At 29.4% G+C, this 26,428-nt stretch overlaps 1 protein-coding gene across 4 annotated transcripts in view; it reads right to left on the reverse strand.

Annotated features, from left to right (window-relative positions):
- The window catches only part of LOC145252712 (putative E3 ubiquitin-protein ligase HERC4), a 160,713-nt gene that overhangs the window by 93,122 nt on the left and 41,163 nt on the right, over positions 1-26,428 (reverse strand). For all 4 annotated transcript variants that reach the window (XM_080112544.1, XM_080112545.1, XM_080112547.1 and 1 more), the window contains exon 2: positions 23,383-23,749. In XM_080112544.1, coding sequence (XP_079968670.1) covers positions 23,383-23,629 — 247 coding nt within the window. In that variant the 5' untranslated portion in view covers positions 23,630-23,749. The remainder of the gene's footprint in view (positions 1-23,382; positions 23,750-26,428) is intronic.

Raw genomic sequence — 26,428 nt, forward strand, 5'->3', positions numbered from 1 at the left:
CTTTATCCTAACACTAGAATATGGTTTCTTTTTGTCTTCGATATTTTGAATTTATGTTGTGTCTAAAAATCATATTTACCTAAAACTAACATCCTTTTTTCTTGGTATTACCTTGTTTTTTCTTTATTTTACTTATTTTATTATTATATCCATTCGATACATCAGATGGAGACCTGTACAGAGCTACATTCTTGCCACAAGTAATTACCAGTTCTAATTATGATCCCTGACTACATCATGACTAGCAGTTAAGTTTGCCTCTAACCCAAGTGTATCCATCAATTCAAAGGGAAAGGTTTCCCACCAGCAGGATAGGAATACCAGATCTGCAAAAGTGCTTCGCTAACACTATCAAGGACACTCTCAAAGATTACCCTGTTAGTAGTGGTTAAGATTGAGAGATGGCGTTCATCCATTATGCCATGTATAACACCACAATAAACATGTTTGGCAAGAAACCAGAAGCCTTTTTAACTTTGCCCACTTCTGAACTGTGATCAAAGTGCAGAAGATACTCATACGCAAGATACTCTTCGCTGATGATGCAACACTGAAACATTGCAACACTTATTGGTCACTTCATGCATACATGCAGAAAGTTTAGCATGACCATCAACCTAAAAAAAAAAAAGAAAAAAAAGAAACATTCTCAACCAAGATGTAAGCAGTATCCCAAACATCATCACTAGAAGCTACACCCTTGAAGTTGCCAAAGACTTCATACACCTCAGTTTCACTATCTCCAAAAACCTATCCTTGGATGCTGAACTCTGCAAATGTACCAACAAGGCAGCAACATCTACGGCTCACTTAACAAAGGAAGTCTTAAATAAGATGCTGACCACAAACACCAAGATGGTGTTCTGGGCTTGTGTGCTCAGCATACTGCATTACAGCAATGAATCATGGACTATTGCCAAAAGAATAGTCTCAAACCCCAGAAGAATCCTACACATCACCTGGCAAAACCATGTCTCAAATAAGACAGCCCTTAATCCAATGCATATTCCAAGTCTGTTCACTCTGCTCACCCAACGTTGATTCTTGTGGCTTAGATATGCTAAGTGAATAAACACAGATAATTTATTACCACCAGCTCCAAAACAGCAGAAAAACCTGTTCTACATTATAAGGACGTCCGCAAGCAAGACATGAGGGCAGGTGGCATGAACTCAGCAGGCTGGGAGATCATGGCTGAAGACAGTCACCACTGGAGAAATGCTGTGAAGACATGCTCCAAGAGGTGTGAAGACATGAGAAACCAGCAGTGGGGGGGGGGTGAAAAGAAAGCACAGACACCTACATCTGTGGCAACTACAATAGAGTCGTCAATTCCAGATAGTGCTGCAGTCACAGTAGATGCTGCAATTCGGCAACAAACTGATCTGAGGTGCAAAGTTCATTGTTTTTTGAGAAAGGTGGATGGCAACAGCAAATCTTGTTTATTCTACCTTGCTTATTGCTATATTTTATTAATATTCACATTCAATAAAATACATTTAAAAACTCTCGTGTGTCACTGTTGTTCTTTTAGCATGTTGTGTTTATTGATATCTTCTCTGAAATTCAAAGCAAAGTTCAGATACCCTCAACCTTTTTTAAACCTCTTTGTTATCCCATTTTAATCTAAGAAATTATTTGTTTATATTTGACATGTTCCTCTATTTAACACACCATAGACTATCTGTAACAAAAAAAAAAAAAAAAAATGTGTGTGTATGTATATATATATTTATATATATGCCATCATTATTCCCCATCGCCTCCACTGAGTAGGGTATTTCCACAGAATGGATCCATTCAGGCTGCCTATGATAATGTTCTGTGATAAGCTTCCCAAGGAGCTCTGAAAATGCGTTTGAAGACTAATTTGAATGCACATTGGTTTTAACCTACATAGACCCATGCTCATGGGAAAAATCTGCCAGGGACCAGAACATGTGAAAGAGATCAAGGCATCATACACTTTTAGGAGGAGGAGGAGGAGAGGAAAAATGAAGAGGCAAGGTGGAGAAGAAGAGAGTGAAGTGAACAACCTCATCCTATCCTGTATCCTTCCTTCTGAACACTATCCACAACTCTTCCACCATAGATTAGGCTTTTGAAGCCATATCATTCATGGTCATTAATAAAGACGAGACAAACAACAGAACCTAATATTTTGGACACTAGTGGGAGAAACGATATATATATATATATATATATATATATATAGCTTAATGTAAAAGGAAAAGAGAAAGTTTAATTCCACAAAGGAGACTTATCCGGATAATGCCAAGCACCTTCTCTACTCTTCTGATGATGAGAAGCATTAGGCTTCGAAATGCCTTGGCATAAAGAGTCCATTCTATTCCCCAAATTTTGCCTGTATTCCATTATTAAATAAATGATCCATTCTATATCTACCAATATATAGTTTTGTGTCTTCATTTCATACTCTTGTTGTCCTATATATATATATATATATATATATGAAATGATAAAAATTATTTCAGTTAATTATAATACAAGACAGAAATAAAGCAACAGAAGCAACTGTTCCAATCATGCAATCATTATCAAAATTATTGGCACATTTCAACAAAATAATTTTGTATTATAATTAACACTTTTAACATGATTGAAAAAGATTTTTTTTAAATAAAATAGCCCACCACCCCAACAAAAAATAAATAAAAAAGTAAAGTGTAGGTTATTGGCTACTTTTTATTATTTTACTTAAGCATAATGCTTATTCTATAAAGAAATTTTTACTCTTTTTCTCAAAATACTTTGCACATTTTTTTCTGACAAAAACTTTGGATCTATAATTTACTTTATTTCTTTTGCGTCCTGTGTTTATGCGTCTGTAAAAAACAAAAAAACAATTCAAATAAAAGAAAAAAGTATACCTGATAAATAATAAAAGCTAGAAAGAGAAATGTCTTCCAATTGTGGATAATTACTATTAAACCTCCAACGGACAAGAGAATGAAAGCCTTTTGTCTATTCTAGGAGAAAATGTCTGCATTCATTTATTCTGCCTTTAATATAAGGTTGGACAATTCTATGACTAACAAACCATGATAGACTTTTTATCCAAGATATAAGGCCATTTAAGTGCATTACAAACTCTTTTCTGACTAGATATCTGTGTAAAACAAGTTTTATTTTTGATTAGCTACAAAATAGAAACCTAGATAGAAAAAAAAACTCTTCCCATGGGTAGGATGTAATATAATTCCCTAACAAATGCACTTTAGCAAGTTCGAAACATAGTAACACAATAAATAATTGTTAATCTATATAATTATAAAACATAGTAACACAATAAATAATTGTTAATCTATATAATTATAAAACATAGTAACCCAATAAATAATTGTTAATCTATATAATTATAAAACATAGTAACACAATAAATAATTGTTAATCTATATAATCATAAAACATAGTAACACAATAAATAATTGTTAATCTATATAATCATAAAACATAGTAACACAATAAATAATTGTTAATCTATATAATCATAAAACATAGTAACACAATAAATAATTGTTAATCTATATAATTATAAAACATAGTAACCCAATAAATAATTGTTAATCTATATAATTATAAAACATAGTAACCCAATAAATAATTGTTAATCTATATAATTATAAAACATAGTAACACAATAAATAATTGTTAATCTATATAATTATAAAACATAGTAACACAATAAATAATTGTTAATCTATATAATTATAAAACATAGTAACACAATAAATAATTGTTAATCTATATAATTATAAAACATAGTAACACAATAAATAATTGTTAATCTATATAATCATAAAACATAGTAACACAATAAATAATTGTTAATCTATATAATCATAAAACATAGTAACACAATAAATAATTGTTAATCTATATAATTATAAAACATAGTAACACAATAAATAATTGTTAATCTATATAATTATAAAACATAGTAACCCAATAAATAATTGTTAATCTATATAATTATAAAACATAGTAACCCAATAAATAATTGTTAATCTATATAATTATAAAACATAGTAACACAATAAATAATTGTTAATCTATATAATCATAAAACATAGTAACACAATAAATAATTGTTAATCTATATAATTATAAAACATAGTAACACAATAAATAATTGTTAATCTATATAATTATAAAACATAGTAACACAATAAATAATTGTTAATCTATATAATTATAAAACATAGTAACACAATAAATAATTGTTAATCTATATAATTATAAAACATAGTAACACAATAAATAATTGTTAATCTATATAATTATAAAACGTAGTAACACAATAAATAATTGTTAATCTATATAATTATAAAACGTAGTAACCCAATAAATAATTGTTAATCTATATAATTATAAAACGTAGTAACACAATAAATAATTGTTAATCTATATAATTATAAAACGTAGTAACACAATAAATAATTGTTAATCTATATAATTATAAAACGTAGTAACCCAATAAATAATTGTTAATCTATATAATTGTTAATCTATATAATTATAAAACATAGTAACACAATAAATAATTGTTAATCTATATAATCATAAAACATAGTAACACAATAAATAATTGTTAATCTATATAATCATAAAACATAGTAACACAATAAATAATTGTTAATCTATATAATTATAAAACATAGTAACACAATAAATAATTGTTAATCTATATAATCATAAAACATAGTAACACAATAAATAATTGTTAATCTATATAATTATAAAACTCTGGACCGTTCAGGCATCCTTGCTTACTTGCATTTTATCCTCACCATTTGTTAAAAAGGAAGAACAGGTGAATTATACCTATGAGCATGGCTCAAAGGCCAAGGAATGAAGGTAGAAAGTTGTAGATTTTGGTTTTGATTCTAGCTGATGGCATCCAAGGCAAATATATATGTTTTTAGTTTTGATCTCACTACTATATATTAGGTTCAATAAAAATACTCGATCGAGAATTGTCTATAATAATAAATATGTAATCTGCATGAATTAAAATATCATATTTAAGCGTATCTTACCCTTAGGCAAACCCTGGGCAGCCTGCTAGTTTCATATGTAAGGTTGAGAAGTTAGAGCAAATTCATTGCTTTAGGAGTTGATGTTCAACATGTTCTTGTTAGATCACCAAAATTAAGCAACATTGAGCCTGGTCAGTACCAGATGAGTGACCATTTGGGAATACTAAGTGTGCTGTTTGGAAGAGAGCGTTGACACCTCCCCCGCAAGAATTGAAAAAATCTAATGTCATAATCTCTCTTGACCAAGACACGTAAACGATTGGGGACTACTAGTGAATTTGATATTTCCATGAAACTGCCTCTTTGGAGAAAGCCAGTTCACCCAATCTAGGGTGAGTGCTTCTCCAAGCACAGTACAGTAATCCCTGCTCATCATTTACATCCACAAACTTTCCAATATCTTTCGTTTGACGGCGCCAAGTTCTTATTAGGCAGTAGATGCCACGCTCATCATCACACATTTGCAGGGTTTAATAAAATAAATTAGAATAAATAACAAAAAAAAAATTTTCATTTTCCAAATAGAATATAATGATGTTGGCACATTGGTTCTCATTAGATCACCAAAGTTAAGTAACGTTGAGTTTGGTTAGTACAAAATGGGTGACTATTTAGGAATACCAGGCACTGTATGTAGGAGAATATCGACATCTCCCTGAAAGAACTGGAAAAAAAAAAAAAAAAAAAAAAAAAGAATAGACAGATGATACAAGTGACTGGAAGCCGCTTGTGAATTTCATATTCCCATGAGACTTCCTCCTTCAGAGGAAGGCAGTGTTACGTATCGGTTTTATTTTTGAAGTACCAAATATGAGAGTATGTTATGTTGTTATTTGAAGGGATGACGTATATTGTTGTTGTTCATGTTAGTAAGAGTCTTAGTGTGTTCATGTGTGTGATCATGTTGTGGGATGCTAGATATATATATTCAATGTGATTGTTCATATTGTTGAGAGATGGAGACATTAGTGAGATATAGAGACAGAGTACATATAAAGAGAGACAGTTCTTATATATAACTAGACAGACAGGTAGTGTACATTTTACTACAAGAGCACCAACCCTGTCATTCAACTAGAAGAGATTTTTGAATATCTTGATAGATAGACCGAGAGTACGTTTGACAGTTGTACATATAATATAAACACAGAAAGACAGCAGTTATAAAAAAACATGATGATCATTTATTCTTCGACCGGTCGGAAAGGATTCTGTATTTCAGGGATTCAAAGTTGCTACATGGTTATTTCTAAACCCTCTCACTTCCAAGAGGGTGCCTTGACTAACCGAGAATCGGTCTGAACCTCTCTACTTCTCTGATCTCACTCCCTTCTCTGGCTTCTTCTAACTGACTAATTCTGACTTCTCCAACTAAATTCATAACTCATGACGTCACTGCATGACCAAGCACATGCATATGAAACACATGGCACGACATGCCTCCGTGTTTAAGCATGCATTGTTATTCACATGTTTCTTACAAAGCCGGCCCTCTAACCTAATTTTTGTAACCCACTTTACAAATAACATTTTCCATTGTCCGTTTTTAAATTCCTTATTTTAATTTTCATTTTTATAATAGAAACAAAATTCATCATTGCATTCCTTTTTCAATAGATATCTAACTAGTTTGTGTGAGCTAAACAACGACAATTCCACATTTCTTATTTCAATAACATTCTGTATTTATTTTAACTTATGATTGGAATTCTCAATTCCAAGTCTAGCTTCGCAAGTTCGAATCCTTGACTATCCTATTTCATATTTACATTTAACTAATTCCCTATTTTTTTACTTACATGAAAAGGGGACAGCCCTTATCATGTAACAGCAGTTCAACCTACCTAGGGTGAGTATGGATACAGTTTATTAGTTGGAGTCCGTAAAAATTAACCAATTCCAAATAAAAAGTAACACATGACAGATGTCTGAAACAAATATATAAATAAAATTGTTATTTCTTATGTATTTTTATTTCTCAGTTTTTACACGACTTTCTTTTATTATTAAACTAGCCTGGGTGCCCAGCGTTGCCCGGGTGTTTGAAGGTATGTGTTGAGTCCCCCCCCCCAAAAAAAAATGTGATGTCTTTGCCGTTGCGTCCATCGCCAAACCGGAAGTGGCAAAGGTTCGAATTAAGGCTAATCTATCGAAAAGTGTTGACGATTTTTGAAAACATCAGCGAAAAAAACGACCCCTCCTTGTAGAAAAGTGCCCCGTTGAGGGTGGAGGAATTAATGTTTTGGGCCAATTTTTCAATATTTGTCATCCGAAGGGTCAAGCTCCAAAACTATACCGATCTCATGAAAATCTATCACCTCTCTCGAAAATTTTAGGCAGTACAAACATACATACATTTAAACAGGTGAGATTTATATTATAGATATTTATTGAAATAAAAATGCAAAACAATTTTTTTTTTAATTCTGATTTAAAATTTTTAGCAAATTGACAGTTTTGGAAATTCTTTACATGCAATAATTTTTAATAGAAATTAAAACTAATTGCATTAACAAAATTGTTCAATTAATAATTTAATCATCAAATGATATAACTGAATTTAACTTTCAAAATCCTATTAAAAATGTTATTAAAAAAAAAGTAAAACAAAAATGAAAGTAAAGACTTCTGGACAACACAAGATATATAATATATATATGATAATATTTTTAAAAAATAAATATTAATTACTTTTATACATACAGACACTAATGTTTCATGCTTATGCAATCATCAATGTAGGAAGTAACAATTACTACCAGTTAGAAGATTCAAGTTCTGTCACAAAAGCACCCTTAAATTCTATCTTTAGGCTACCAGAAATTAACACAGGAATTGAGGGAAATTAAGTACATATAAATGCTAAGTTGGCAGATATAAACAGCAAATGGGTATTCAATGACAGGAAATCGGAATATGGTATTTATGCATAGATTGGGCGCTTTTTCTTAATTCCCTTAAAAGAACTTTATTTTCTCAAAAGGACTTTTTATAACAATATTTTTTTAAATAAATATTAACAATTATTTTTATATTTAACGACACTAGTGTTCCATGCTTACACAACAGGAAGTGACAATTACTGTCAGTCAATCATATGTATATATATATATATATATATATACACACACACACACAGAATTCTTTAGATTTTGTTAATTTAAAAAAAAAAAAAAAAAAAAATTGAATTCATAGAGCCATGAAAAACGTGTCAGTCCTCTCTAAAATATCACATTTCCTTTTTTGATTGAACCATACCCTTCTGATAACCCCACAAGATAAAACCTGTTTACAAAATGAGTTATGCAGATATTTACAATGATAATGGTATACAATCATGGCCATGCGATCATACAACTGATGCAAATTTTCCAAGAACATTGATATGGCAATAAAAAAATTTTTTTTTTAAATCCCCCTGTAAGATTAGTTAGATGTTTTTATGTGTTTTACATACTAAATAATAGGAACCACACTGAGCTAGTCCATAAATTTTACAATCATTAACAAATTCTTGTAAACGAAAAGACGTGAACGTTGAAAAAAAAAATAAAAATAAAAAATAAAAATACAGGCAGATGTATATTTCAGTAAGTGATTTTTTTTTAAGAGGATTTGTACTTAATCATGGCCATAGAATCTTTTCAGAATTAAATTTTCTAGAAACAATGTCATTAAAGTGTGTTAACAGCTAAAAAGATTTCTGTTGACAGAGATTTGCATTCTTACATCTGTTAACTTGTTATAGAGATGGCTATATATACACTAAATTTTTATTATTTGTAGCAGTCGTGAAAATTTCAGTACTTTATTTTAACATCTATATAACATTCTGCTGGTTTCTGCCGTAGTATGTACGTTACACTTTGAAAAAAAGGACATACCGTTTTTTAAGGCCAAACTGTTTAAAAATAAAAAATTAAGTTAATCTGGCAACCTTGAACAAGATTATGAGAATGATCTTTGATGTAGCCTCATTTTCAGGAACTCTTAGTTATTTCGACATAAGCTGTTTCTTCAAAGAAAGTCAACAAAACATAAAAATGGGAATATTCGAAAGACAAAAAAGGAAAGAAAAAAATATTGTCTACCAAGAGGTGCTGAACTGAAGGAGTCAATTAAAGATGTTCTCTTACAATTGATTTTATCATTTGTATTGAACTATGTAGCACAATATTACTTTGAGTATTTATTAACATATCTCATTTGGGTCAGTTCTATATTTAAAATACAATAGACACTATCTACATAGTAATGTTAATAAACTAATTTGCTGCGTGTTCTTTTTTCTTTTTTTTGCCCAAAAATAATTTTTTGCGCTATCCAGAAAAATATAAGCTTTATTAAAAAACTTTGTCGATTAAATATATTTCTCATTCTGTAGAATTTCCACAGGTCCTGTTGATAAAATATTCTTTTTGTTGTTGGGGGAAAAAAAAATTATAAATTAAAACTTTTATAAATTTTAAAAGATAAAGCATAATCTAACAGATAATGTTATCTTGTCAAACTTTCAAAATCGGACTTAAATAGTATTTAAGCTCACAAATCAAACTTTGCTGACTTGCCAATTTCCATTCATTATTATTGTAACGTGTTAATAATTTTCTTAGCTAGAATTTATTTTTTAAATTACTTGGTATGGCCAAGAAAACTGCTAATATGAAACATTAACTAATCACCTAAAAATAAAAATCAGCAAGGGGAATAACTTGCTTGGAATTGAAAAATATGAGTTGTCTAACTTGTGTACAAAAAAATTTTTTTTTTAAATGACTTCACTGCATTCCAATCAACACTAACTTTGAATGGCCATAACTCGAGTAATAATTGAGATACTAAGATAATTTTTTTTTTATCTTGCAGCATTATATATGCGTTGGTATACCTAATGTTACTTAACTGAGTTGCTATGCTAGGTTTATTCCTAAATGACAACACGTGTCATTGGATAAGGTTCAATAAAAGAAAAGTAGAGTCTGTTAGTGACTTATAGAAAAAGAATTTAAATTAAAACATGCATAAATAAAAGTATTGGCATAAAAACATTAATTCTTGCGTTTTTGCAACACCAGTTAATTTAAGAAAACACTAAAAAATATTTAAGTCTTAAATATTTAAAAATTTCTGTATAACACTAAAAGACTTAGTTCCAAATTTAATATGACAATATTAATTCCTAGTTTTATTAGAAATATTTGAAGAAAAATAGCTTTAAGTATTTATTGTTTCTAAGTAAATGAAATGGTTAAATTACAGCAAGAGAATTGTCATAAAAAAATTATGTAAAACAAGCTTACCAATGCAGACATCTAAAGTCATTGTGGATATCTTTTTTTGTGTCAGGAATGGGAATGTGAAACATTTGTAAGAATCTTGTCAGCTTCACTATTGAAAAATGCATTTCCATAAATAATGAAAATAGGTTTTAAATACTTTATTTTTATCAATAGTCTAATAGTTTTTCATAAGCAGAAATTAACTAAAAGAAATGAAACTGTTGAGTATTAAATGATTTTGTGTGTTTATGAAGAACAAAATGAAATAATTTAGGCAAATTAACCAAAATAGCCGTCTATTAAAAAGAACCTGGTGTTTCAGGTGACAGTGAGAGTAGATAAATAGAGATTAAAAATGGATACCTTCTCCCTGGAAAGTTTATTTAAGAGAGTTCGATAATTCAGAAGAAAAAAATACAACTATTAAAAAAAATTGAATGCATAATTTCTGGAAATATGTATGAATGGTTAGACTAATTGTATGGTGGAACAGATTAGCATACAGTTTCATCATTATCCTATTGTTTTAATTCTGATGAGAAAAAATCGTCTTTATTATACAGCTAATACTACCAGGTTTTGTTTATTATATATATATATATATATATATATATATATATATATATATATATATAGATATATATATAGAGAGAGAGAGAGAGAGAGAGAGAGAGAAAGAAAGAGAGAGAAGAAAGAGACATATAACACTATGAGGTTTTGTTAAGTTTTGGTTTCAGAATAATTGCTAGTGTCATGGAGTAATGACACTAACACATTTTAAAAGTTTACATACTTATACTAATATATTTCAAAGAGATTTTTTTTCCATTACCAAAATATGTTAGGGATTAATACACAAGCAATATGACTATTTTTCATAGTCAATCCACCTAATATATAACGAACCCTATGTTTGTAATACTCGTCTTTAAAAATACAGCAAGTACTTTGATTTCTAAAATGAATTTGGAATTATGAAATAGCAACAAATATATGCTTTAGATTTCACAATTTCAAATTTTCTAAAAGAAATTTTTAAATCAAAGCAAATTATTTGAGGTGTGTGTGTGTTGGGGACAAGGGTGGGTGTAATTTTTAAATAGATGCATTTTCTGTTTGAATATAAACCTATTTTCACTTATTTTATTCATTCATCTAATGTATAAAGTTATCTTATGAAATTTTACAAAACCTAAATAGCATATCAGCTAAAATATCAAAATTTGACTTTGACTATCCAATTTATTGTTACACCATGTTATTGGCACTATAATAGTAGCAATACACATGGACTGATAAAACGCTTTGGATAATCACAGATTTCAAGGGGGTCCTGCTAAAATAGTCATATTTTAAAAACCAAAGCACTCAAAATACCACCGTTTTGTTTGGAAATGAATATACTTTCAAATGAATTGATAAATAATAAATGTACAGTATATGTTTTAAGAGTTTTAAGCAAATAAATTGATAAAAATGTGAACATTATAAAACAGCGTTTTCAGTAAGGTTTTGTAAAGACCCTTCCCTCATTTATAAATTCTCATAACACGTTTGTATTAAAAATTTTGTCATGAAATTTGGAAACTAACAAAAAGCGACATCACTTTTAATAGTATGGGGTGTCTGAAATATTTTTGACAACTTGTTTTTTTGTTGTGTTAAAAAAAAAAAAAAAAAACTTCAACATGACGTACTAAAAATTTTCTTCGAACACCCACTAGTAAATAAAAATAATTTTTTACTGTTTTTATTCATTAAAAGTATAATTATATGTCGTTTTCTCTTGTGGTAGCTAGCAATTTAAGATCATGATATCCAGGAAAAAAATATTTCTATTGACTTTCGATGCAAAACTGTTTGGCAATATTAGTAGTAGCATCAGCAATGATAGCACGGTTGTAAACAGACTTTTTTTTTTATTTTTTTTTTATTTTTAATCTAGAACGATTTTTTTTAAATAATTGAAAATAGGAATATAAAAAATGTTCTTACATGTTTAGTTAGTTTACTTGAAGCTATTCTGCTATCAGAATATTAAAGCAACCCTAACCAGTCTGGCATAATGAACTTTGTCCAACTTGTATATTTCTAGTCAATTTTTTAAAAATATTCATATGGTTAGAAAGAAAATGTATAACTTGTGTATTTTTATCCATTGCATTAGTTTTTAATGGTGAATTAAAGAGCGTTTTGCTTTGAACAACTGAAAATGTAAAATTATTTTTTTAAAATCTTTTTTACAATTTTTTCAACAAAGAAAAAAAAAATGCAAAAAGAAAAACAAAGTTTAAATATTTATAGGAGTGGTTAGTTTCTAGTGAAATTAAGAAATAAAAAAACGTCCTAAACTGGAAAGTTTAAAAATGAAATGTGTCACTCAGTAGAAAAAGGGACATGAAATGTAATTGAAAATAAAAATCAAATTCATTCAAAATTTGTGAATGATTTTTCAGCTTTAGCATTTTTTTTATTTATTTAAATAGGTGATACTTTTCCAAAACATCACGTTTTCTGTTAGAGTGACGTCACTTGTTTTAAATAAACTTTATTTTTGTCTGTCTTAATTCTTGTAAAGTTTCACACCCCTCATTTACCTAAGATTGTATTTTAAAAGTAATTAGACGTTCAAAATTTAAATCATGACATTTCCAAAAGCCAATAATTATGGATCATAAATATGAATGTCAAATGCCCTCTTTAAAAAAAACTCCCTTAATTCTATCTCTAACCCTAGGTATGAGTGGCAAGACTCCTAAAACGTTCTTTAGCCCAGCACTATGTTCGTGTGTCACGCTCCCCACCAAACAAAATTCCTCTGTACGCAACATATAAGCGTTTAAATGAAAAAAATAGATCCTTTCTTAAAAATGCACATGATTTATTTCCCATAAAAATAAATTGGTTAACTATCCTAAAACGCTAGAATGGCATCAACATAATGAATTATTTTATATTAAATTTGTACAAATAACCCTCATTTTAAATTCTAAAATTGTTTTTATTTTTGTTTCTGTCAAGTCTTCAGGATGTTCACACAATTCCTCTTAGCCCTGACCAAAAGTGAGAGTGGCAAGCCTCCCTATCCACCCATAATTGCACAAAGACCCTCTTAAAACTACACATAATCATCTTACACACACACACAATTTATCTCCCATAGAAAAAATGGTTAACTACCCTAAAACACTAAAATGGCCCAAAATGAATCATTTTACATTAAATTCTAAAATAATTTTTGTTTATCTTTCATTTGTTTTTCTGGGTGTTGACACGTAATTGCCTTAAAAGGTAAAATCATATTTTGGAGAAGGGGGTCAAAGAGGGGGGGGGCTAACAGACGGTGTTAATTTACAATAATAGCAAAGAAATATTGCAATATATTCATTTTTAAATAGTCCTACATTTCGATTTCAGTTTCTTGTACATAAAATGTATTACAATTCAACTTTGAGTTCTCTAACTTTTTTTCTTTTAATGGATTCATGACATTCTTAAGGAATTGCAGCATATTTATGTGCATTTACTGTAGATTATTTAAAAACTATTGGTTTCTTGAGATTTCCAATGGCATATCCTGATTTCTTGCACAAAAATACATTTATATGGCAAATTTCATTACTTAATCTTGTGTTTTAACAAAGATATAGCATTTTTACTGAAAAAGTAGTGTAAAAAATGTGACAAAATGCATATGGTCTTAAAAAAGGGGAAAATATCCAAATGTGCAAGGCACAAAAAGTCATAACTTCCTTATATTTAATCGGAGTTTAAAAATTCTTAATTTTCTTAACTCATCAGGCTTTTTATATATGTGCCGTTAAAATGAGATATTTTAAGCCATTTCAATTTTTAATGTGTATTACTTGCATACTTGATTATGGTTTATTTAAAATTAAAAAATAACAAAAAAAAAACACCTGCCTTCCAGGTAGCAATTTGGTAAAAAACAACAAAATATACTTGATATGGTGTTATTTGATATATTTCAAAGGAAATTTACTATGTATGAACAGTCACATTTTATTAATTAAGAAACAGAAAAATTATTCCAAGGTAATTCAAGTTGTTGGTTTGCATAAACATACTAATGCGTAACTTGACCAGAAGAATTAAAAATCGTTTTTCAAAATAATCATTCTGAATATAAATTGTTTTCACTAAATGACTAATATTATTACTGCTACTATTATTAATATGAACAAAACTATTGCACATGTATATGAGAAAAAATTGGAGACCAAAATTAGTAATGATTTACTGAAGATTGTTTATAAAATTATGCAAATGAAACATCTGGATAATTGTGTTTTTAGAGTGTTCTAATCAATATATATAGGATACTAGCATTTCAGCCCGGCGTTGCCCGGGTGTTTGGAGGTGTATGCTGGGCAAAAAAAAAAACCGGTCAATTTTTTTAAACTTTGACTCCTATTATGACCCCTTAACATTTGTTTTGGGCTCAAAATCGAGTTATTAAGTTAGATCCATGTCCAAGGAACCTATATCTAAAATGTCACATGTTTAGACCAAAAATTGTAGGAAGAGTTTGGTAGAGTTCTCAAAAGTCAAATCGTTGAACTTTGACCCCTTAATCACCAAATTTCTGGCCGAAAATTGATCACAAAGATTTTCCCAAATCTCAGTACTCTGTATATCAAATTTCGAGTCTGTAGACTGAAAATTGACAGAGTTATTGTGTAGGGAAATGTACACACACACACACACACACACACATTCACTTTTATAGATATACTAGCATGAGTGCCTGGCGTTGCCCGGGTATTTGGAGGTGTATGTTGAGAAAAAAAAAAAAAAAAAGCAGTCAATTTTTTAAAACTTTGACCCCTATTATGACCCCTTAAAATTAATTATTTTGGGCTCAAATCAAGTTATTAAGTTAGATCCATGTCAAAGGAACCTATATCTAAAATTTAAAGTGTTTAGACCCAAAATTGTCGGAGGAGTTTGGTAGAGTTCTCAAAGGTCAAATTGTTGAACTTTGACCCCCTTAATCGCCAAATTTCTAATTTCTGGCCAAAAACCGATCACACCGATTTTCCCAAATCTCAGTACCCTGTATATCAAATTTCGAGTCTGTAGACTGAAAATTGACAGAGTTATTGCATAGGGAAATGTAGACACACACACAGACGCTTTCACTTTTATAGATATATAGATTTGAAAATATTTTAATGTAGAATTGAATTAAATAAGCATAATGTGTTTTGTGTATACCAACTCCATCTTCGTAGTTCTTCACCTTTTTGAGTTAAAAAATAAATAGAAAATAACAAGGTTTTACTTTTGAAACAATCCTGTACATTGCACTTTATCCCGTTTGCATGCAATATCTCATCACCATAGACTCATTTTTAAACTTGTAAATTACTAGTCGTTAAAATCTCAGCAACAAAAGACAATAGACGTAAACACACCAAGACTAACTCTACTTGATGATGACCTGATTAACCAAATTGAAAGTACTCAGGGAAAAAAAAAACTTGGAACTTAGATACTCCAATTTGACCAATATACTAAAGAGACTATTTAGAAAATTAAAGAAAAAACCTCATAAAACAAAAATAATTGTTATTTAATAACATTTGCCTGAATGAAAACCTATACATAACTTTTAAATAGGTACGGGTAAAATGAATGTTGATGCTGAAAATGTATAAACATTTTTACCCCTCCCCTTACTTTAAAAAAAAAAAAAAAAAAAAAAATCACCAAAAATCAAGAAATTAACCAATTTTAATGAAATTTTCAGTATTTATCAAAAAATGATCGCAGATTATAATAAACTAATTATTTTTATTTAAATCTTAGTGGAAATGTATTATTTCTTTTTAAACAAAAAATACCTTTACTAAAGTTATGGTTTTCAGTAATAAATAAAAAACTCAATTTATTTTTTGCTTTTTTTATATAAATAAAGCAAAAATAAAATAAAAATAAATAATTTTTACAGGAACATTACGAAAAAAGCCCCTAAAGTCCGTATTATTTGTATATAACTTGAAGAAAAATGAGTCCATATTATTCGATATAACTTGAAAAAATGAATTTCTCGAACTACCGATATTACCATTGAATTAAGCATTGTTTATTTAATATTTTCACACAAAAAATTATAATTGCAAAAAATATTTCTACTTTCTTTTTTTAAATTACCGGTTTCGCATAATTCTTATATGCAAGATTTTAATAATTTCCTTGCTCGGCATAACATATTTTGTTATATAATATTGAACAATAATTAAAAAAAAAATTAATCTAAAAACAGGAACATAGAAAAATAATTAAATTAAAAAATGGAAAAATTTATACAAACGTTCAGAATAAGAATGTACGGATGCACATCTAGGTCTTAATTACATGACGTCATTTTCAGTCTTTCGACTGCCTGAAATTTTAGGCTTTCGTATATTCTGTGTTTACAAAATTTTAATTTGTTGCATTTTGCGAACGGTAGATCACTCGGTTTTGGGCTAATTAATTAAGGTTTTGTACAAACAAAGTGTTTTTTTTTTTTAATTTAATTCAATATCTTAGGACTTTACTAATTATCTTTGAAATAAACACAGAAAACTAATATTTATCTTTTAAAGGATTTTTACAATGAATTTATTTAACTTCAAAATTTAGCTGAATTGGGTAGCTCGCCGTGAAAACATTTTTTATAATTTTTTTTTTTTCACGTGTACAAATATTTTTTTTTCCTTTAGGAAATTAAATTTAATCCTTAATCTTTCAAATACAATCAAAAAGTAGTCGGAAACCTACAAAAACAATTATGATAAATCGGCTTTCAAAACTAGGTCCCCCTATCGTTGTCCGCCCATTTTTGCCGGTACCTACTTTTAAATTATGTAGAAAAGATAAGATTTTTAATAGAAAGTATGATAGAGGAAAGAATGTCAGAATTTGTTTCAAGTAATTTAATTTTCAATATCTTTTTTTTTTTTCTTATTTAATTTAACATTCACTTGCTATTTCATATATTTAATCCATTTAAGATTCTAACCATCTCTTACAGTTCTATTAACTTATCCAAGTGGTTCAGAAATTGACTTCACACCAATAACAATGCCTAATTGATGATTCAAAAAATCTTGGAATCATTTAATCAATGTGATCTTACAGACAAAATAATATCTAAAGATTTTTTTGTTAACTAATAAGTCACCACCTATAAAGGTAAAAAATCATTCAAGTTGTCAGTTGAATGAGGAATATCATGAGGATTGAAAATGATTAATGGAATAGACAAAAGTGGTTTATGAGAAATTTTTTCTTTAGATTTGAATAGTATCATATTTTAATCTGCAGGGAAGAAGTCCTGTGGTAATGTGTTGCACAAATATAAGTTCTTAGAAAGAAACTATTCATAGAAATTCTTTTCGATGCTAGGAAAATAGAGAAAAAAAAAGATACTGTTATATAGATTAGCCTTCTCAGGATGGGTTCATAATACTGAGGCTTGCTTGAGCTCTTTAAAACCTGAAAGAAATTAAGCCGCAAAATATTTGTAATCAAAAACAAAGCTACAATGATAAAAAAAAATGTGAAAGTCTAGGTCTTAAAGATCTTAAAATGATCCAAATTTGACCTTTGATAGAGATATTCCAAATTAAATCAGAACTAAGTTTGGATCAAGTTTGGTGGTGATTGGTAAAGCAATGTGGACACAAGGTTTTTCACAAATAAACATAGTGGCAGATGGAAAAAAAACTTGATTGAAAACATAACCTCATTGGAGGAGGCACAAATAGAAAATTGCTGTCATGTTGTTAGTGTGGGAATGACTCATAATGCAAAAATAAATGTTTGATTAATGATAAAACATTCATACAATTGTCATAAGACACATGTACATTATAAGATGTGGTGAATCAGCCGAGAAAAAGAAGTAATAAAAAAAAAATCAGGTTTATCAGCTTTTAAAAAGCTGATAAACCTGATGTTGGTTTGAAAAAGGTTTCACTGCACACTACTCCAAATATATGTATGATCTGTTCTATTATATGGTTGTGAGTATGTAATATTGCCGATGTTCACGAAAATACAGCAATTTTATTGTGAATCCAGTTATATAAGTTTTATTTTGATGGATGTAGAAGAAATGAACTTATTACTGATTTAAAGACTATGAGTATCAAATTAAGTAGCAGTGTGTGCCTTGTCCAGCACTGAACGTTATGGTGTCTAGCATTGCTATTTAAAATTATTAACATTATCCATTATTCAGTACATGATTTTTAAATCTATTTTATATCAGCATAAGACAACCATCTTTATGCAGGCAAATTGATATTATTTCAGGCTGTTTTAACATTTCATCACTATTTACATTGCATGAGGTTTGCATCTTCTGCTTGGATCAAAGAAGTTGTCCCTATCATTCTATAAACCATTTCATGTTCAACTCTGAAAAGATCTTTTCAATCATCCACAAAGACCCTATTCTAGGCTAGAGTTAGACACAAGGTCAGTTTTTAATGTGGTGAAAAATCCAACTCCCCAAAAAGAGGCACTTTGGATTGTAATAAAAAATTTTAATTTTACCCAGTTTTGAAGTCATTTCTTCACTGACCAAGGACAGAATAGACCAAATACAGCATTAGAACAGATATTACACCCTTCTTCCCAGCAAAAAAGCTAAAGTTCTGTTTTTCCATAAAGGTTCCATAATTTACTCAATCTATGCACCAATAACGGATGTACTTCCCAAAGATGTGTGAACAAAAAACAGCAAATATGACAACATAAACTACTTCCTATTCTTATTTTTCTGTTCAAGGAGTTAACTCTTTGTCATTAGTCACCATATTAATACACTAGCCTAGGTGCCCAGCATTTCCCAGGTGTTTGGAGGTGTGTGTTGAGCAAAAAAAAAAAAAAAAAGTGGTAGTAGGCAGGCAGGTTTAAACCCGTGAGCAAAGGCGGAAAAGAAAGTGAAAGAAAATCTGACGTCTTACCGCTACTCCATGATGCGACTGGAAGTTCGGAACGTTAAAATTAGCAAAGTCAATCCGACCGATACAATGACTTGCACAAAACTGCCCAGTTGAGAGTGAAGGTATTAATGTTTTTGGCCAATTTTTTCGATATTTGTCGTCAGAGACGTCGAGCTTCAAAATGATACCAATCTCATGAAAATCCGTCGCCTATGACGAAAGTTTTAGGCAGACATACAAACGTACATACATACATCATTTAAACAGACAGGTGAGACTTATATTATAGATAATCCCAATTGTTCATTTGCAAATACAGTGAAAATTGTTTACAAGCCATTATTTAGTTAAAAATAGATCTCCAAAATTTTCATTATTTATATAAGACAGCAGGCAAAGTGATTTTTTTTAGGCCGTTTTATCACTATTTTATCACTATTTTCATTGCATTAGCATGACTGCCAAGAATTGCCAGTTTTGGGTAAAAATGTTCATTAGAAAGCAGTGAAGTGCAAGAATAAGTCATCTTTGTATTGTCCAACTGACTACAATTTGGTCGTCTTCAAGTCCAATGTAAACAGTTCCTTAAGTAATCCAATTTACTATATATCCACTACTAATGATTATTACAATATTGTCACATTGACTACTGTACAGTGGCCATGGAACTTGATAAGTGGTGATTCCTTTGTAAAGAAAAACATATGAAAATCTAAGTCAACACAAACGCAAAAGTGATTTCTTTCATTAGAAATTTTTAGTTTTACTTTTAATACAAATTTATTGGAACTGAAATTTTTTTTTTTTTTTTTTACAAATACTCATAGGAAATATTTTTAACAAAGCCCCCCCTCCCCATGTTAAGAATAGTTTTCTATATTATATTTCTCTTTGTCTGTTCGTTCCTTTTTCTTGGAAACTACTTAGATGATCCAGTTGAAATTTTGTATGAACCTTTATGATAAGGTGCAGCAAACTATGTCTTATGATATCCACTCGATGCACAGTTAGGGATTAATGAAGATTAGTATTTCATGCAAGAAGCTGAGCATAAGCTTAACCGTATTCAACCATCAATTTGGCATAAAGCACTCATTCTAAGTCAATAAGCTTTAACTTTTGCCAGTTTTTAACAGGCTTAGTTCTAAACAAATTGAGCCTGCAGGGTCCGCCTTCACGAGTGAAAAATTTACTTTCACCATGACTAATGTTGGTGCAAAATTTCAAAAAAATTCAAGGAGTAGTAATTGAGAAAAGTGCAAACAAGCAATCGCTCCTTTGTTGGGGGACCAATAATGACATTTAGAAAACGATTCTTAATATGGGAGGGGCTTTGTTAAATAGTCTGTACTTTCACCTAACAAAGATGAAAGGATAAAATAAGGATTTCAATGCGTTTAGTATTTTACTACTCCAAGTTCCAAATTTTAAAAAGGTTCAAAAACAGATGCACCTGAAAAGGGAAAAAAATTTTTTTCATTTTTCTATTTCATACATTGTGTTTCAATGAAAATGACTAAGTTTAAATCTAATTGGATATTCTTGAGATTTCATAGCTATTTAAACTAGTTCTAGTGCCATGCAATTTGTATTTTTCATAACCACTAAAACCATGATTACTCTTGTACTCTATTTAGTTTTGTCACTCTTTATTATTATTATTTTATGGAAATTGATCCAGAAAGGCATGAAGTCACTCAATGTAAGGAGCTTTTTTAAAAAAAAAAAAAAAAAAAAAAAATACTTCAAGTCAAAAAATAGACAATAAGTGTTAGATAGAATATATTTTGACCCAGAAAACAGTTAAAATTTGTCAGAAATATCACTTGTGGAATGTGCAGACTAAAGGGCAAAATAACGAAAGCAAGAGTTACAAAACTGCTAAAAATAAACCCAGTGTCCATTTCTACTCTTCCAATCTAAATATTACATTCCAATTACCATGGCTAGATATTGGATCACGAGTACTGAGTGTAATACTCTATATAGTATTGTATTAGAACTTTAAAAATCTTTAAAACAATGTTTGATTTACTTGAAATAATAATTCTAACCATTCATCCAATCCATTTGCCCTCAATACAATAGACTACTATGACTAATATGATTATTAAATTCAAAATTCTATTAACTTTTTTCATCAATGAAATTGAACAGAAAATAGATGAAAAAAGGTTGGGTTTTTTTTTTTTTAATTTTCTACCTAAGTTGAAAATTGTCAATGAATGTATTGTTAAAGATTAGTAAATAAGTATTTATTTTTAAATTAAAATTGTATGCACAAATAAAGTATTGCCAAATGTTTTGTGTTATTTGAAACACTAGCTGTACCGATCAAGTGTTGTTTAGGATCCATTGCATTCAAATTTGTTTTGTAAATATTTCTATGTCTTGTGTTGCTACACTGTAAATTCCTCCTAGCTTCAATGTCCAAAATAAAAAAAAAAACATTCCCACCACTCTGCTGTCTAATTTCTTCCAACTACAAAAACAACTCTCTGCTCACAAGATTTGCTCCTTTTGTCACCAAATCCTAAATCCCCGTCTCTATAAAAGAGAAGCTTTTATACTAAATCAGCAGCATCTCATTTGCATAAAACAATCATTTGAATTAGCATAAAACTGGAAACGCAGCCATTTTTTTTTTATTATTTATTTTTTGTCGGCATGGGACTGCACAAGAAACAGGTGTGTATTGATTTTTTAACGCCTTTTAATTAGGTTTAGTATCTAAGCTAAAAGAGAAAAATAAGGAACGCTAACTCTTATTAAATGAATAATAGCTATTCACCTTAAATGATTTTTCTTTTGAGGTGTTTATTTAAAAATGTCTCAATATAAGCAAACTGATAAACCAGAAAATGCATTTTTTTTTTAAATAAAATGTAGTGAAATGTTAGTTTATTGTCAATAACATGGTATAATAATAAATGAAAACTGCCTAGTCAGAAGTTCGATTTTTTATTCTATTTAGTTTCAACTTTTAAAGTCCAACCAATTTTATATCAGATAATTTTATATATTAGATCAGTGATTACACTATCATATATTTTTTATTCATTTTTTTTTTTTTTTTTTTTTAATTAATTTTGTGTATTTTCAAAACATTAAAATAGAATGTCAGGCAGACAAAACTGAGCATTTCTGTCAGTGAAGTTGCCTATGATATTGGTGCTGTTCATGGAGAAAAAAGCAATGCATCAAAGTATCACCAGTTTTGTTTTTTCACAAGGACAGATCACAGATCAAACACCTGACTAAATTAAATGAAGGGCAATTGAATCAACTTATTCACAAAACATCTGCATCAAACGACAAGAGAATTGGCAGAGTAGATGTACTGCAAAAAAAAAAAAGAAACTGTCGAAACATCTTCACTTAATGAATAAGATTCAGATACACTCAGCAATTATTCCTCTACCATGAATAAGTGTTTTGTCTCAAAACTCTGCAAAGCAAGCATCTGATAGTAAGTAAAGCTAAAATTGAGATTAAATTCCTAATTGTGTATTAACAATACGTGGTAAAACACATTTAAAATAATTTGAAAAGCGTTTAATTAATAAAATTAAAATCGTGATAAAAACAAAAACGAAAAAATTCACATAAAGTTAATCAAAATAACTGAGCTGACAAATAAATTTTAACAAAGAAAATTAAAATTAAGAGAAAAACATTGAATGCACATATGAAGGGAAGGAGACAGGAAGCCATTCTTTAATGAAACAAAAGTCAGCTAATTCCTCTATCTCCATCAGGGATTGTTTTATGTCTTAGTCTTCATGGCAAAATTAATATTTTCAGCTTTCAAAGAGAACTGCCATAAAAGAAAAATGAAAAACAAAGCATGATGGAAAGAGAGGAAAAAAAGAGAAAGAGAGAGAGAGAAATAAAATCTAGACAAATAGCAACAAAATAATGAGCAAATAATTGACAGAACTCGCACCCATAGGGGCTCCAGAGACTTAAGGTAGAAATTTGCTTTTTCTGGATTTAAAAATAGTGGAATTCTACTAAAAAACAAGAACTTGTATCACTGCAGACTTCATACAAAAGAAAAATTAACTTGAAGGATCTTACCTAATCTGTTCCCGGATTTATCATGTCCGAGTTGTCTGTAATCATTATTCCCACACGAATAGGTGTGCCCACTTTTCAGGGCAATCAGAGTGTGATGCTGACCACATGCAATGTGCTGAATTAAATCAACTTTCTCATCAAACGGCGAAGGTAATAATCGCGGTAAACCAATGAAATCCAGGCCTTCTGTACCAAAGCCCAACTGCCCATGATGACCATTTCCCCAGCAAAATAACGTTGTGGCCATTGTGGTTGGTGAGGAAGTCTCCTTCCTCTGGCCACAGCCAACACTGACCGCAATTAATTACGGTCCAATCTGAACAGGTTTCTCTTTGTCGTAGTGGAATTTCAATGGACATTCACAGATCTGAAAAATGAAAAAAAAAAAAAAAAGGATAGACTTAATTTAAATAATCTCATACTTACAAAGCAGTAATAAATGAAATATATATATGCAGATGCCTAAGATTCTCAAAAATATCCGATGCACCTGACATTTGTTTAACCAATTATATATTCAATAATGCTCAGTTGGGAAAGGCATTTTTCTGGTGGTAATAACTCTGTTGACAATTGTTGTAAGTTTGAAGACAATATGTATGTGGTTTAGTGCAAATTTTAAACAGGAGTTTGGTCACATCTTTGAAAGCATTTCATAAGGTTAATTTGAAAATATTAAAAAAACAAAACAAAAATGTTATGAAATATTTTATTAAATGATTAAAATCTTTTTTATTTTTCTGAGACATTCTAGCCTAGTTACGAGTAAAATAGCAACTTTTCTTCAATTAATGGTGTATAGTGAATAGTTTACACAAGATAATATCTTTAAATATTAAAGATGCCATAAATGGTTAATAATCTGTTAAATAGATAAATGAAACCAGTGATGAGTAAACTGGTAGGAGAAATAAATAAAATTCTGATTGAAATCGTTTTTAAGAAAACTATCCAAACATCTTCAAAAATCGCTGATTCACTCCTCAACCTGAACATGAAAGATGGCTGAGAAGTTCCAACTTCCAAGTCAGTTTAAAACTCACGAATCTAGGCTTTCACAAAAGACTCAGACTCTACACTTTGATTATTACTCTCACTGTGGTACTACAATGGCAGACGATTGTTGTTGCTTTTTCCAATCATTAAAAGAGAAAATAATATTGCCATCATTGATTTTGATGGACAATTACAACACATACTGTTGAAAGATTTATACAATATTCTTCTATAAAAACTATGAATAAGACCATTGACACTGACATCGGGGCTAACCTGTTCATCAATAACATGCCCCGCTAAAGTTCAACCCTTCCTCACCATGGTAGGGACAGTGGCAAGGCAACCTATAGTGGACAAGTTTGGCACTAAGAGATATTAGAGCTGAAACACGGTTAATAGCACAGTGGGCCTAAATTGAAAAAAAATGTAGGTAATTTGGGCATACTTTATTAAAAATGGTCAGATCTTAATGGTTTGAAGCTTGTTAGAAAGCAATAATGCATTTAGATAATGAATATTAACATTTATTCATTTGAGATCAGATAAAAAATAATCATTGAGAGCTAATTGGAAGCTTTTGATTATTGGAATACAATCAAATACAGAATACAAATATTTCTCCATTTTTAGGGAGATTGAGGTTGAATTTCCTTATTTGGATATAATGGCTCCAAAACATTAAAAATAAGATATCTCCAATTTGAAATGGAAAAAACTGAATGACAATTTAGAAGGAACCACATCTGACATCTATTCAAATTCAATTAATATATTCAGAACATTGATACCAATTACACTATGCGGCCATATCAAGAATTGCAATCTTTGTTTGACCAGTTGCATATTTGACATACTTTGCCGCAATTCACAACTGAACCAACGACAATTATCCAGTTCTTACACATATTTCTCATAAAAAAAAAAAAAATTAACAAGAATGGTTCTGCATTCATTTTATACTATAATTAGTAATTAAAGTTTGAAACAAAGCTGGTCCTGCTTTAATATTGGTTAACCATGGTTTCATTTCCTCTCTCAAATTACGAGATAATGCATGATATGTAAAATTAATTTAAATCCACATTCATATCGTGCCACTCATTTACCATTGATTTCTTGTTTTATATGATCCGTGCTCTGATTTGTGTAAATTATAACATTGAAAATTAAACATGCCTCTTATGCAATCTCTGATATTCTTGTATTTCTGCTGTGTTTAAGAATGACACACTGATAAATTAAAATATAACAACATATCTTTATTTTCAGTGACAATGATGAATGGCTGTTTAGTAGGAGGGAGATTCACACATCAAATGGGTTAATTATTCTCAGACCCAAATCATCAACCAATCCCAATATCTTTTTCAGTTGTTATTAGTGGTGGGATGATTAATCAGAATCGGAATCGTTAATTGTAAGAATTGTGTATTTTAGGGGGAATTGTAATTGCATTGTTAAAAAATACCTTAGATTTACGATTCTTTCTTTATGATTTTCTTATATTTTTAAGTTGAACTGTTTGTTTGAAGTGAGATTAATGCTGTCAAAATTTTATGATAAAAACGTTGGTACTTCTACACTTTATCGCCAAAACTGAAGACGCCATTTTATTTCATGCATCTGTCGTTGAAATCCAAGGGAGAAATCAGTATTTTAAACTTTGACCGAAGTTAAAAATAAATAAAAAAAATTAAATTATTACTTCCGGAAAGAGCTAAGAAAAAAAGTAAATAAAGAAAGTGAAAGAGAATATATATCCATAATTGTTTAATTGGAAATGTTTAGATTTAATTAATGAAAACGGGAAAGTTTTTCATGAAATGTTTATTAAAAAACAGAAAATGAAAAGGACATATTCATAATTGTCTAAACTGGGCCAGCACCATTTGAAAATCAAAACATTTACTGTATAAAAATTTATCAAAATATAATTGTAAAAACATTTATTGAAAAGTTTGCATAAGAAAATATAATTTGGATAAAACAATTTTGCAATGAAAGCAACAGTGGATTTTTATAAAAAATTTTTTTTTTTTTTTTTTTT

Source organism: Euprymna scolopes, chromosome 29 (assembly GCF_053919585.1).
Source record: "Euprymna scolopes isolate OS-2025 chromosome 29, ASM5391958v1, whole genome shotgun sequence".
Taxonomy (NCBI): domain Eukaryota; kingdom Metazoa; phylum Mollusca; class Cephalopoda; order Sepiida; family Sepiolidae; genus Euprymna; species Euprymna scolopes.